This window comes from Lottia gigantea (assembly GCF_000327385.1).
Source record: "Lottia gigantea unplaced genomic scaffold LOTGIsca_3, whole genome shotgun sequence".
Taxonomy (NCBI): Eukaryota; Metazoa; Mollusca; class Gastropoda; family Lottiidae; genus Lottia; species Lottia gigantea.
The window spans coordinates 6,040,235-6,053,950 of record NW_008708986.1 but is presented as its reverse complement, the minus strand read 5'-3'; the positions used below and the strand labels follow the sequence as shown (position 1 = coordinate 6,053,950).

The 13,716-nt window shown below is 34.3% G+C and overlaps 4 protein-coding genes across 4 annotated transcripts in view; 1 reads left to right on the top strand and 3 right to left on the bottom strand.

Annotated features, from left to right (window-relative positions):
- Positions 1-1,355, bottom strand: part of LOTGIDRAFT_228690 (hypothetical protein) — a gene marked incomplete at its 3' end in the record, with an annotated part of 2,354 nt that extends 999 nt beyond the window's left edge. The window contains exon 1 of the mRNA XM_009057411.1: positions 972-1,355. The remainder of the gene's footprint in view (positions 1-971) is intronic.
- Positions 1,356-3,368: 2,013 nt separating this feature from the next.
- LOTGIDRAFT_153532 (hypothetical protein) lies at positions 3,369-6,634 on the bottom strand (the record flags this gene model as incomplete). The annotated part of the gene is made up of 3 exons (XM_009057410.1): positions 3,369-3,424; positions 5,607-5,805; positions 6,464-6,634. 3 exons carry the CDS (start codon positions 6,632-6,634, stop codon positions 3,369-3,371), a joined length of 426 nt encoding a protein of 141 aa, XP_009055658.1.
- A 765-nt stretch (positions 6,635-7,399) lies between these two features.
- On the bottom strand, positions 7,400-10,563 carry LOTGIDRAFT_153531 (hypothetical protein; the record flags this gene model as incomplete). Its single annotated transcript, XM_009057409.1, has 4 exons — positions 7,400-7,815; positions 8,290-8,490; positions 8,535-8,645; positions 10,521-10,563. 4 exons carry the CDS (start codon positions 10,561-10,563, stop codon positions 7,400-7,402), a joined length of 771 nt encoding a protein of 256 aa, XP_009055657.1.
- A 731-nt stretch (positions 10,564-11,294) lies between these two features.
- On the top strand, positions 11,295-12,432 carry LOTGIDRAFT_153530 (hypothetical protein; the record flags this gene model as incomplete). Its single annotated transcript, XM_009057408.1, has 2 exons — positions 11,295-11,308; positions 11,409-12,432. The coding sequence occupies 2 exons, from the start codon at positions 11,295-11,297 to the stop codon at positions 12,430-12,432; spliced, it is 1,038 nt and encodes a 345-aa protein (XP_009055656.1).
- Between the last annotated feature and the right edge of the window lie 1,284 nt (positions 12,433-13,716).

Sequence of the window (13,716 nt, the reverse complement as noted above, 5' to 3'; positions counted from 1 at the left end):
CCTTATAACTAGGTATTCCTGTTCTAAAACCAACCACTAAGCATCATCTGTCAAGTCAAGTGGGACCCTATCCACACGACAAACGTCTGTGTAATTGTAAGTTATTGATGTCAAAGTGTGACTTGAGTCTTGTAGTTCTGCTTGTAACAAATGTGATTGTCACATCAAGCCTCAAGGAAGACATTAGCGTATGTTTGATGTAAGTTTGAACGTACGTTGACATGACCAATATTTAGGCACACGGCTAAATCAACCCAAATTCCCTGTTAGTCGTATATCAAGAAAAAGAAAATTTAAAGTAGACTTTTTCACTTTGGCTAACAAACCTTTATGAAAACTGAAAACATTCGCTAAATTCAATCTGAGCTGTTTAAGAGCCTTATTCGATATGGCTGTAATCTATGGAATGAAGCATCCCTTTTTCAGATTTTTAATTTTAAACCCCAAAATGTTAACTTTACTTAGCAATCAAATTATGACAATTATTTTCATTTTCGACTTCAAAACAAATATCATAACAAAACACATAAGAAATTGGATTGAGTTAAGTTTTGTTGTGTTGTTGTAACGCAGTTTTATTCTATTATCTATTACAAACTTTGAGTAAATGTTTATACTATGACACTTAAAACATTTTTTAATCAAATCATTATTATTTTACTTTAGTCGTTTTCTCGTCTGACGACGGATAATTATGTTTATAAAAACAATAAAGCATTCCTCGTAAAATCAAGACACTATTAATATAAGTGACTTAACTAATCTTCATACATGTAATAAATAAAACTCTTAATTATTTCAAAATCTTCATATGATCAGTTTCACAAATCTTTGAACATCGACTTCTTCTCCAGTTATCAAGAGCTCGCGTAAGGTCCAGTCATTTCATGCTAGGCATCTATTGTACACAGAGCAGTAATTGTATAAATGCACCTCAAAAGCAGATTTGAAATATATCCAAATAGTCTTACCGTTCTTCATTATTATGGCTATATAATTTCAGTATTTAAAGAAATAAGCTTTACACCGGTCTTCCGCACCACGTCCGTCAGATGTCCTGTATCATTAATAACTGAGGTGAAGAGAACGGGTCTAAATATATCACCCTGTGGTCAACCGTCGGTCATAAAATGTTGTATTAAAGGTTGATCGTACAGATAGGATGTGATAATTATCATAGACTTGTCTCTTTGTATTTTACACTTTAAGGTTGTTATAAACAACGCCTGTTAACCCTTTACAGTTTACTTTCTTATACTGTTCTTCAATGGGTACCCGGGTCCCCTGGGAAAAGGCGTTAATCGTTACCGGGGGCATATATATTTCTAATTATGTCCGTTCAGTCCTAAGTAGCGTGATATGGCTCCCGTAAAGAGTGTGAATTGTTATGGTTTGAGGTGCCCATAGAGCGTTTATTTGCGTCTTAACGACACATTCATACACTTTTACGATCTCTGAAAAGTCAACCCTTATGTTTAAGACCATAATTAGTTAAAAATGATCCGGAAATGTAACATCACGTAACTAAAAGGGTTTTAACTGCGACGGTGTCTTAAGCACATATAAGAAAAGTACAAAGACAATGTTACCTTACTAAAATGTTAGATAACGAACTGAAACAACAAGAATGCGTCAAGGTGTACTTTTACATTTTAGCATACGCTTTATATCTACCTACTTTGAAAAATTACTTTATCCTCGTAATTCTCTATAATCAGTTTATAATGCGAAATCGACTTAAAGACTTACCACTTTTTTTTATATGATTCGATGTGTTAATGTGGTTCTCTGTCTCTCTTCTGGTGCTGTTTCAAGTTTGCAGTAATTTATATATTACGGTTAAAGTTTGTTCAAACTTGATAATCATATTTGACAGGTCGTTAGACAGTCGTGCAAAATTACCGTCCGATTTGTTGGCGTTTGTATCGGTTAGGATTGGTATTGTATGAAGTTGGATTGAAACTGTAAAGCATTCGGAGTTGAATTTGATTGGTTTTGAAATGGTAAGGGGTTAAGTCGGATTGAAATATTGGAATTGGATATTAAGGGGTTAATCTCGTCCACGGTGATATTTTACAATGTAATACTGATCGATTTCGGTGAAAGTTTGCTTCGGTGTCTAACAGTTTGATGGGCCCTTGATTAACATTTCTTTGCCAAACAAAATGTAGTTAGTCGTATATGTTAAGGAGACATAAACAGAAGTATTGAATTTGGTTTAGCGGGGTGTCTAATTATGAAATTGACAGTTTATGCCTATATAATGGTCTTGTAAAACTAATTTTAAGAATGGGGTAGCCAATTATCGTGAAATGTCATTTTACACACCTGTTGCATCGGGACATCGTTCTGCAGATGGCGTTCACTTCCGCCAATCGTACCACAAACCAAAGTTTTGATGTGGTTTTCGATCCACATAACTTTCTGCTCTCAATTCTTTGACAGTGACATTTGATTTAGGTAATGTTTATTTATTTAAGTTGATTTTAAACAAGGTTAAAACTATTTTGAAAAGTTTACTTTATAAGTTATAATTATCTTTTATTATTGTATATTTATTTGTATTTGTGTTTTTCAATATGCTTCTAAAGGATTAAGATTAAGATTAATAGAGAAAAGAACAAAAAAACCAATTTATGACAAAATTATCAACAAGTCATAGTTGTGCTTTATATAATTCTCAAAATGTTATATGTCGCAAAGGCTTTCACCAGTCTCTATCTTAATTTGATCAAATCTTACATATGGACATTATCAAAATGTCGAATATCCATTAAATTTAAAATAAGTATAATATTAATATTATGGCTAATGACTTTATTGAAAGGGCAATCGTGACAGTTTTATAGCCAATAGAAATTTAAGCAACCACCACTTTTACTATCGAAAATCAAGTAGGCCTAATCATTTATCTGATTAAGGGGCTCAGATTAAGTACAAGTGGCATTTCGAAATTTCCCAACCATTTTAAAAAAATCACAAAAATAGAATGACAATATTGGAATAATATCAAAAAAATTGTAGCGGCAAGGTACATTATTATAATGTACCAATGGAACATAGGTGTTTTAACATCAGCAAAAAATGTCTGCGTATTCCATAGAATGCCGGCGATCGCTGGCCTGGGTATCGGTATCGATTGTGATACGTTACTATTTTCGTAACGATCGGATACCGGATTGGATACGTTCCTATGTCCTAAATGTCGAATCTTTCCTGGACTTTTATGCTCAGTGCTGCTCGGGTCTAGCTAAATGTCCCCACAAGGACACTTGCTGTATAAATAATAACTACCAGTGCAGAACCTATAGGTCTCTACTTTAAAATTAGCAAGCTTGTTTTCCATAATTATATGGTACCAAGCATATTTACAATATGTCGCTGATAGTGATATCAGGTGTTTTATAAGGTTCAATAAAACCGTCTATAATTGATAAATATCATCAGTTAACCATCATCATTTTGTCTTCGTCTGATAACATTTTCTTATCTCTATTATTAAAGAGCTTATCTCTTTTTCTGCCTTTAATAATAAAGAGCTCATTGTTTGAAAGAAGATTAAAGGATCTATGATGTCTTCCGACAACGGAGAGACGATATCTGAACGTCTGGGCACGTTTAAAACGAAAAAAAATAAAATAAAAGCAAACTAGATATAAAGATATAACTAACGATTCTCTTTAATTTACAACTGAAACAAGAAGTCCTTTGTGAAGATTATAACATATTTGGATTGAGATGATACCAATGGACAGAAGAGGGTTAATATAATCGGATAAAGGATAAGATCGGTAGGTTGCCCTCAGGCATTGGTCGAAATTAATCTATACTGACCTATATGCTCTTCACAGTTATTGACTATATACCCCTTTTGTAACATTTAGCATAATAAATATACCAAATAAACAATAGAATTTAGCTGTAAATTTTTGAATACACCTATTGCAGTTAGTTATTTCTTTGTTATAAAATAAGCTATTTCAACAAATTATGTATGACCAACGTTTTTTTTTATAAACTTATAAACAAAAACAGTTGGAAATCTAAAAACGCATTCGAATAACCCGGGTGTACTGGTTGTTGTAGTAGATCTATTTAGAAACTTATTGATGTTATATTGCGCTTTGCAATTGAAGAACATAACAGAGAGCACTTAATAATAATATATATCATACTAATTTTTGTTTGACATCGTCACTAAATACCTCATTATTATGACTTCGTCATTCTTTCCCGAAAAGGCTCTTTTAGACTAAATAAATATTTTTCAGGTATTATAGAAAGGTAAAAAAAATTTGGGAATACGTAGAAAAAATCTTTTTGTTGTTCTTGCTGGACCTTTCATTATGACATGAGTGTAATAAGTTATTTATTTGATCTTATAGCAAAACGTTCGCTCAAGAAAACTATCTACGACAAATACATATAAGACAACGTGGGAATATAATGATATTGCCCAGTTTACATGAAAACTTCATTGTGTTTTTATCATTCACTAGGTAAAAAATGTACATTGACATTGTCATTTTAATATGTCGACAATATAGATAAGTAAAAGGGCTATATAACGTTAAAATATAAAGTTTCATCATTAAGTACAGGTTACTTCGAGAAAGTAGGCTGTTTACTCAGTGTCTTGTGCTTAGATTGTGCAGGCCCCTTTCCCCGGACCACAAACTAAAGTTCGATATGTTATTGTGTATGTTCAATCGATGTACAGGAAGTACAGAATTGAAAAACCTGAATGGTGAGGATAGAAGCTTTAAGTATTACCGATTGACCCGCTTCCCTCATGTACTCATAGGCAATTAAACGGGGAGTTACGTGTTATTTCTTTGCTCAAAACGCGACATGCTCATAAACAAAAATTGTGATTTATGCCCTATTCTTCTGCTCTGTATGACAAGCCTAGGTAAAAAGGAAAGTGTGTTTACCTTTTTTCGAAAAGCTTTGACTTCTTATATATTGTCTTGAAGGAGAGCTCTTCAGGTGACAGAGTAAAATAAAATGAAACACAGAAGGTGTAATTTCAATATTTATATTGACGATCATAGTTGTTGTTTTTATGCATAGTTACATCCTAATCTTTATCTAAACAATTTTAATGACTTAATTCTTATCAAAACTTCATTAGTGGAATCATTAATACTAGATATGCCCGACTATAATAAAAGTAGAGGGGGTAAATGTGCGGTTGATCAAGACTATTCTACCCTCGCGGACATGCTCTAAAGGGAAATTATGTTACTAATTGGTTAATCGACGACTTTGGAAAGGGGATTAAACCTCATATCCCATCTGGAATTCATTTCTACAATTGGTTTGATAAACGATCTGTCAGCTTAAGCTATATGAACACTTAGCAAGTTCATTTATAATTCGAAATTTCGACACATTTTCTTGTTTGATGAGATAATCAACCCCGTAGAAACTGTTAAACGAGTTGTTAATCGTTCAATTGTTTCCAAGGAAACGAGAAATGTCGCTTTCCATATAACGTAATAACAAACAGTAGCAAAAATGAACAAGCACAGGCTTTCCATAATATACCGTAACGTAATATCGAAACTAGCAATTATGAACAACTACAAAGGTTTTCCACGTACCGAAACCAAATATAGAAACAGTAGCAAAAAGAACAAGCACATAGGCTTTCCGTATACCGTAACGTAATATAGAAACAGTAGCAAAAAATACAGAACAAGCACAGGTGGGATAAAAGTACGGATACACAAGAAACATATCAACGAGATTATGTATGAACTGTGGTCCTCGTGATTCTGGTCTGCATGGTTCTGACCCTATCTGAAAACATTAATGAAATAGTGAAACATTGTATCAATTCCAAGTCTTCACTCAAATTGTCTCAAAAACTCACAACACAACCAAATTACTGCCAAAAGTGAACAAGTCAACAACTTTACTTCTAACCGTTCATAAATCTATTTACTACATGTATATTTCAATTGAAGAAGGTCGCGGAGCTTCCGATTATGATCTCATTTGAAAATGTTTTTCAGCTCCTTCATTTCGTATCAGTACTAAAGGTACGATTCTCGGACCTTCAAATTAGCAACTTTACGTTAACGAGGATGCTGGAGATATAAGAATGAATTACATTATAGAATTGTATAAATGTCACAAATGGTTTCACCAGAGTCGGAGAAACCATCGACACGACAAGGCAACACGCCGCTCAACAGGTCTGAAAAGTGTTGGTATTTTCTAACCACCTCATTCGATCCACCGTGGGAGATCAACTTCACCGTGGACATGCTCAGCTTAAATGGGACTATAGACAGCCTCCGAATGCTACAAATCACACAACCGAAAGCCAATGTTTGCGCCGAAATAGGTGACGGTATATGTAGTGCACCATAGATATAACACAGAAAAAAATCAAATATATTCCACACCACCTGTTTCTTTTTGACTCCACATCATCCGTTTCCCTTGTTTCTACATCATCTATTTCTCTTGCTTCCACATCATCTATTTCTCTTGTTTCCACATCATCTATTTCTCTTGTTTCCACATCATCTATTTCTCTTGCTTCCACATCATCTATTTCTCTTGTTTCTACATCATCTCTTTCTCTTGTTTCCACATCACTTAATATCTCTTGTTTCCACATCATCTATTTCTCTTGTTTCCACATCATCTATTTCTCTTGTTTCCACACCATCTATTTCTCTTGTTTCCACATCATCTATTTCTCTTGTTTCTACATCATCTATTTCTTTTGTTTCCACATCATCTATTTCTCTTGTTTCTTCTATTTCTCTTGTTTCCACATCATCTATTTCTCTTGTTTCCACATCATCTATTTATCTTGTTTCCACATCATCTATTTCTCTTGTTTCCACATCATCTATTTCTCTTGTTTCCACATCATCTATTTCTCTTGTTTCCACATCATCTGTTTCTCTTGTTTCCACGTCATCTATTTCTCTTGTTTCCACATCATCTATTTCTCTTGTTTCTACATCATCTATTTCTCTTGTTTCCACATCATCTATTTATCTTGATTCCACATCATCTGTTTCTCTCTGATTTCCATATCACCTTTTTCACTTGTTTCCACATCACCTTTTTCTCTTGTTTCCATATCGTCTGTTTCTCTTGTTTCCACGTCATCTATTTCTCTTGTTTCCACATCATCTATTTCTCTTGTTTCTACATCATCTATTTCTTTTGTTTCCACATCATCTATTTCTCTTGTTTCCACACCATCTGTTTCTCTTGTTTCCACATCATCTGTTTCTCTCTGGTTTCCATATCATCTCTTTCTCTTGATTCCACATCATCTATTTCTCTTGTTTCCACATCATCTGTTTATCTTATTTCCACATCATCTCCTTCTTTTATTTCCACATCATCTATTTCTCTTGTTTCCACATCATCTATTTCTCGTTTCCACATCATCTATTTCTCTTGTTTCCACATCATCTGTGTCTCTTGTTTCCACATCATCTATTTCTCTTGATTCCACATCATCTATTTCTCTTGATTCCACATCATCTGTTTCTTTTGTTTCCACATCATCTATTTCTCTTGCTTCCACATCATCTACTTCTCTTGTTTCCACACCATCCGTTTCTCTTGTTTCCACATCATCTATTTCTCTTGTTTCCACATCATCTATTTCTCTTGTTTCTACATCATCTATTTCTCTTGTTTCCACATCATCTATTTCTCTTGCTTCCACATCATCTATTTCTCTTGTTTCCACATCATCTGTTTCTCTTGTTTCCACACCATCTGTTTCTCTTGTTTCCACATCATCCGTTTCTCTTGTTTCCACGTCATCTGTTTCTCTTGTTTCCACATCATCTATTTATCTTGCTTCCACATCATCTATTTCTCTTGTTTCCACACCATCCGTTTCTCTTGTTTCCTCATCATCTATTTCTCTTGTTTCCACATCATCTATTTCTCTTGTTTCTACATCATCTATTTCTCATGTTTCCACATCATCTATTTCTCTTGTTTCCACATCATCTATTTCTCTTGTTTCCACATCATCTGTTTCTTTTGATTCCACATCATCTTTTCTCTCTGGTTTCCATATCACCTTTTTCTCTTGTTTCCACGTCATCTATTTCTGTCTGGTTTCCATATCATCTGTCTCCATTGTTTCCATATCGTCTCTTTCTCTTGTTTCCACATCATCTATTTCTCTTGTTTCCACATCATCTATTTCTCTTGTTTCCATGTCATCTGTTTCTCTTGTTTCCACATCATCTATTTCTCTTGCTTCCACATCATCTATTTCTCTTGTTTCCACACCATCTGTTTCTCTTGCTTCCACATCATCTATTTCTCTTGTTTCCACATCATCTATTTCTCTTGTTTCTACATCATCTATTTCTCTTGTTTCCACATCATCTATTTCTCTTGTTTCCACATCATCTATTTCTCTTGTTTCCACATCATCTGTTTCTTTTGATTCCACATCATCTATTTCTCTTGTTTCCACATCATCTGTTTCTTTTGATTCCACATCATCTGTTTCTCTCTGGTTTCCATATCACCTTTTTCTCTTGTTTCCACATCATCTATTTCTCTTGTTTCCACATCATCTGTTTCTCTTGTTTCCACATCATCTATTTCTCTTGTTTCCTCATCATCTATTTCTCTTGTCTCTACATCATATATTTGTCTTGTTTCCACATCATCTGTTTCTCTCTGGTTTCCATATCACCCTTTTCTCTTGTTTCCACATCATCTATTTCTCTTGTTTCCACATCATCTATTTCTCTTGTTTCCACATCATCTGTTTCTCTTGTTTCCACATCATCTATTTCTCTTGTTTCCACATCATCTATTTCTCTTGATTCCACATCATCTGTTTCTCTCTGGTTTCCATATCACCTTTTTCTCTTGTTTCCACATCATCTATTTCTCTTCTTTCGACATCATATATTTTTCTTGTATCCACATCATCTCTTTCTCTTGTTTCCACATCATCTATTTTTCATCTCTTTCTCTTGTTTCCACATCATCTATTTCTCTTGTTTCCACATCATCTCTTTCTCTTGTTTCCACATCACTTAATATCTCTTGTTTCTACATCATCTATTTTTTTTGTTTCCACATCATCTATTTCTCTTGTTTCAAGATCATCTATTTCTCTTGTTTCCACATCATCTCTTTCTCTTGTTTCCACATCATCTATTTTTCATCTCTTTCTCTTGTTTCCACATCATCTATTTCTCTTGTTTCCACATCATCTATTTTTCTTGTATCCACATCATCTCTTTCTCTTGTTTCCACATCATCTCTTTCTCTTGTTTAAACATCATCTATTTTTCATCTCTTTCTCTTGTTTCCACATCATCTATTTCTTTTTATTCCACTGCACCTCTTTCTCTTTAAATGTGAATCATCTATTTATCACTGCGCCTGTATCTCTTGATTCCACATTATCTGTTTCTCTTGGCTCAGCGACATCTCTTAGTTTTTTGGATTCTTGATTCCGTGGCGTCTGTTTTTATTGATTCCACTGAACCTTTTTCTCTTCATTCAACGGCCTCTGTATCGCTTGTATCTCAGGCGGGGTGTGCTTACTCTTCTGGACAGTTGGTGTTACCATACATTATGAAATGCTTCCTCATTGTTGCTGCTTTTATTCTTTTTAATCATAGTGTTACTTTGTGATCAGTTCTCTCCCTTGAATTGTCAAAATTATAAATATTTTCATCAGTTACCTCCCTGGAAATATGAAATATCAGTTAAGTCATTAGTTCTTATCCACCCATTTGCCTATCCGTCGTGTATGTTGAGCTGCAATGGCGCCATGCGACGGGTTATGCTTACTCTTCTATACACTTTTTATTATGAAATACTCACTAATTTATTATTGATATACTTCCTCATGTGAAAGTTTATCAGCTGCTACCTATATGTATGTTTTGGATTTCGGGTTTCGGATCTTTAGTATTCGGGGTTTTTATTTCATACCACAGATCATGTTTATTTTGATTCAACAGTGACTATTCCAAAGCACTTTATTTCTCTTCATTACACGGTGGCATCTTTTCTCTTGATTCAACAGCAAATATCTATCTTGATTCCATGGTATTGATTTCTCTTGACTCAACAGAATCCAATTATCTTGATTCCATGGCGTTTGTTTTTTTGATACCACTGAAAAGTTTTTTCTTTTTGTGTCTTGAATCTACCGCATTAAATTATCTTGATTCCTGAACATCTGTTCCTCATAAATCCGCGGCATATATTTATCTTGATTCAAGATCTTCTATAAATCTTGATTCCGCTGCATCTATTTATCTTGATTTAATAGCATTCAATTCTCTCGATTTCACTTCATAGATTTCTCTTGATTCCATGGTGTGTTTTTGTCTTGATTCCTGAAAAGTTTGTTCTTTATTCTATAATATATTTATTTTGATTCCACTGAACTTCTTTGTCTTATTCATCATCGTCTGTTCCTTATGAATTCAAAGCATCTATTTCTCTGGATTCCATAACGCCTGATTCTCTCGACAACGTAGCACCTGATTTCACAGCATCTGATTTTAAATGATCCCACACTGTCATTGTCTATTTCTATCAACAACGTCTTTCTTTTCGTATTTCAACAAAGTCGGCTCTGTTTATCTTTTCAATGTCTCCCTGACGGAGTATTCTTGTCATTTTTCAAGTGTTTCTTTTCAACTACAATTTTAGTCATGAAACATGTCAATGACGTAAAGATAGTCTGATCAAGATTCTGATATATAGATAGTTTAGTCAGCTATTTATGGTTTAAACAATAAATTCATTTATTTGGTATGCCAGACATGTCTGTCTCGTCTATTAACCTGGGTTATCAATTCCAATATACCTGGATCAGATTAAGAGATTATAATAGATGCTAATCAGTTCACTAATTGATATCTGATCACTCTTTTATTATTGATTAATTGACCAATCAGATTTATTTTAACAAATCGTTGATAACTGTCATCGTTGTCACTGACCAATCAGAGTTGTTGTTGCAACCATCAGACAAAATGGAGTCATGTCTAGAAGTCAGAGCATTGAGGTATCAGTGCCAATCTGAAATTTAACATATAAAAATATGGACTACAGATCTAACCACCATAACAACTTCAACTGTTTAATTACTCTTAGTTCAGATAATATTCTATTTACTTCTTCAAAGTTAATTATTTTAAAGGTATGTTATCCTTAAAATTTGACATGAATTTACTTTCATATTAGCTGTTTAGAATATTGTACATACTAATTCACGGAGACTTGATTGAAAAGCACAAAAAGAAAACAAGATGTCACTGTCCAGGTTAAACTTCCCTCATTTCACATTGTATGCCTTCATTTCTTAAATAAAAGTTTTAAAAGATTTCAAGCACTGGATTTAATTAATTTCTTTATACTTGCAGGTTCACCATGTTGCGATGGCTGAAGAACAAGGGTAGAAGCACACCAGCCGTCAGTGGAGAAAACTCTAATTACAGATATGGTTTTCATACATCGTTTAAGAATTCGGCTTGTATTACAAATGAACGCCCTGAAGGTTGCTTCCATCAAACAGCACCAAATGATAAACCGCCACATGCATCTACTGAACATATATATGAAGATATTGATGATGGTATCTCCCAAGCTGAGCCATATTCTATAACTTCACTTGATGACTTGATTGATCCAGAATGTTGTGAGAATCCTGTAAGCAGCGTCCATTTCAAGACGCCTGTTACAAGCTGTCCATCCTCTGACAGTGGATTGGACAGTCGACAGTCGTCAAGTGAAGATGCTGAATCTACTACATCTTCAAACTACCAACCAATGGCAAGACCATCAACAGATAATGTATCCACATCATCAGCATGTTACCAGCCGATAACCACATTAGTATATTCCACTCAGCAAACTGTTACCAGACAAAAGAAAAAGAAATTAATCAAGATCAAGTCTAAAGCTTCTTCAATATTTAGAGTCAGAAAATGTAAAAGGTGGATATCCAATCATTTCAACGCAACTAAACCAGAATCCAGTGATGAGGATTATCCACAAGTTCATGTTATCAGACCACGATTTGAATCTACAAGACAGTTTACTCGAAGACGTTTAGCCTTAAAGAAGATTGAAGATCATTGGTTTGATTCCGATGAAGATTCTAGTGTTTTATCTGAAGATTCATTTTATTCAAGGATGGACATTTCGGATTTGTGTCAAGAACCCATTATCCCGGCTCAAAGTGAAGCATCAACACAGTGTGATATTGAATCTGATTCAGGAATTTCAAGTCTACCAGTGTCATCATCGCCCAGTGAGAATTCAAATGACAAATCTAGTAAAGATCTTACGCATAGTGAAGAAGAAGAAAAAGAAGAAACAGAAGAAGAACTTCCTTTATTTAAACCACAATTCGGTTTTGGTTTGAACCGATGGTACCGACCTTGAATATCAATTAAAGTTGAAAAATGTGATGCTTTTTGTTATTGTTATTAATTGTTATGATCATAATTGTTATTCTATTGCTGTTATTGTTATTCTATTATCCTAAATATTACATAAATTATTTTGATGATAACAAAACTGAATATCTTTTACTTTCAACCATTGTTCATGTAGTTTAATTTAATAAGCAAGAAATTGTGAAAATGTATTAAATTAGAGTGCAGCCACAAGACCACAGCCACATTTGAATTCGATATCACCTACCTGATTCAGATAAGGGGATTTGTACTACCAACATATGAATGGCTACTATGTACCATCTCCAACTATCGTTCTACGTCGTTTTCGCATACAGTAACTAAAACCATTTGTAAATATGTTGAAATCCAAACTCATCTTAGATACCAAACCAAACTAGATTACAATATGATCAATGCTGATGTTCTCCTCTCCCTGTACATAAATTTATTCACCAAATGCAGAGGAGCAAAGTCGGTATTATTTGTAATCTTAAAAAAACTGGTTCAACACTCATGAAGTCTCGACACACGGTCAATGATAAATGTCGGTATCTTGAGAATTGACAATTTGTGTCTTGATAATTTGTGAACATATTTACAGTCAGGAACTACCATTAGTTACAATAATTTAGAAGTTCCATTGAATCCATTCCGGGCCTCCTGTTTGACCGCTATTGATGCACTGTGGATAAAAACGAAAATGTGTACTGCTGTAACACTCTAACCAACCAGCGTGTATGTAGAATGTGCGTTCGGGAGTCTACATGATTTGTTACGAAATTTTAATGCAGAATGAGCACTTCGCAATAATTGTTTGGTAAAATATACGTCCACGTGAAATGGGGTGGGGGTGTATATTGCCGTCTGTCTGCCCTTCGATGGGTCCGCCCGTCCACAATTGCTCGTAAGCACTTTTGGCGGATTTGTGTAAACCCTTTGCGCTTGTAAAACGGGTTAAATTGTTTAGCTCTTTATCACTCTGGGAGGAACAATTCTTGACAGAAACATAGTGTGAGTGCTTGTAATCACCCAAGGATGAACCCTAGCGAAAATCAATAACATCGGAAAATAGTTGATATGAGTTATTTCCCTTGTTTTTCGAAATGTATTTATTCTCTTTCCTAGAAGGTATATTTCTCGACGTATCGGGACGATACTTAAAGAATTTTTTTCTTGGCATACAAGGAGGTAGCATAACGAAAATAAAAAAGCGCACTTCAACATATCGCGGTAATGGATAGCGGTGATTCTTGTAGATCTAACATTA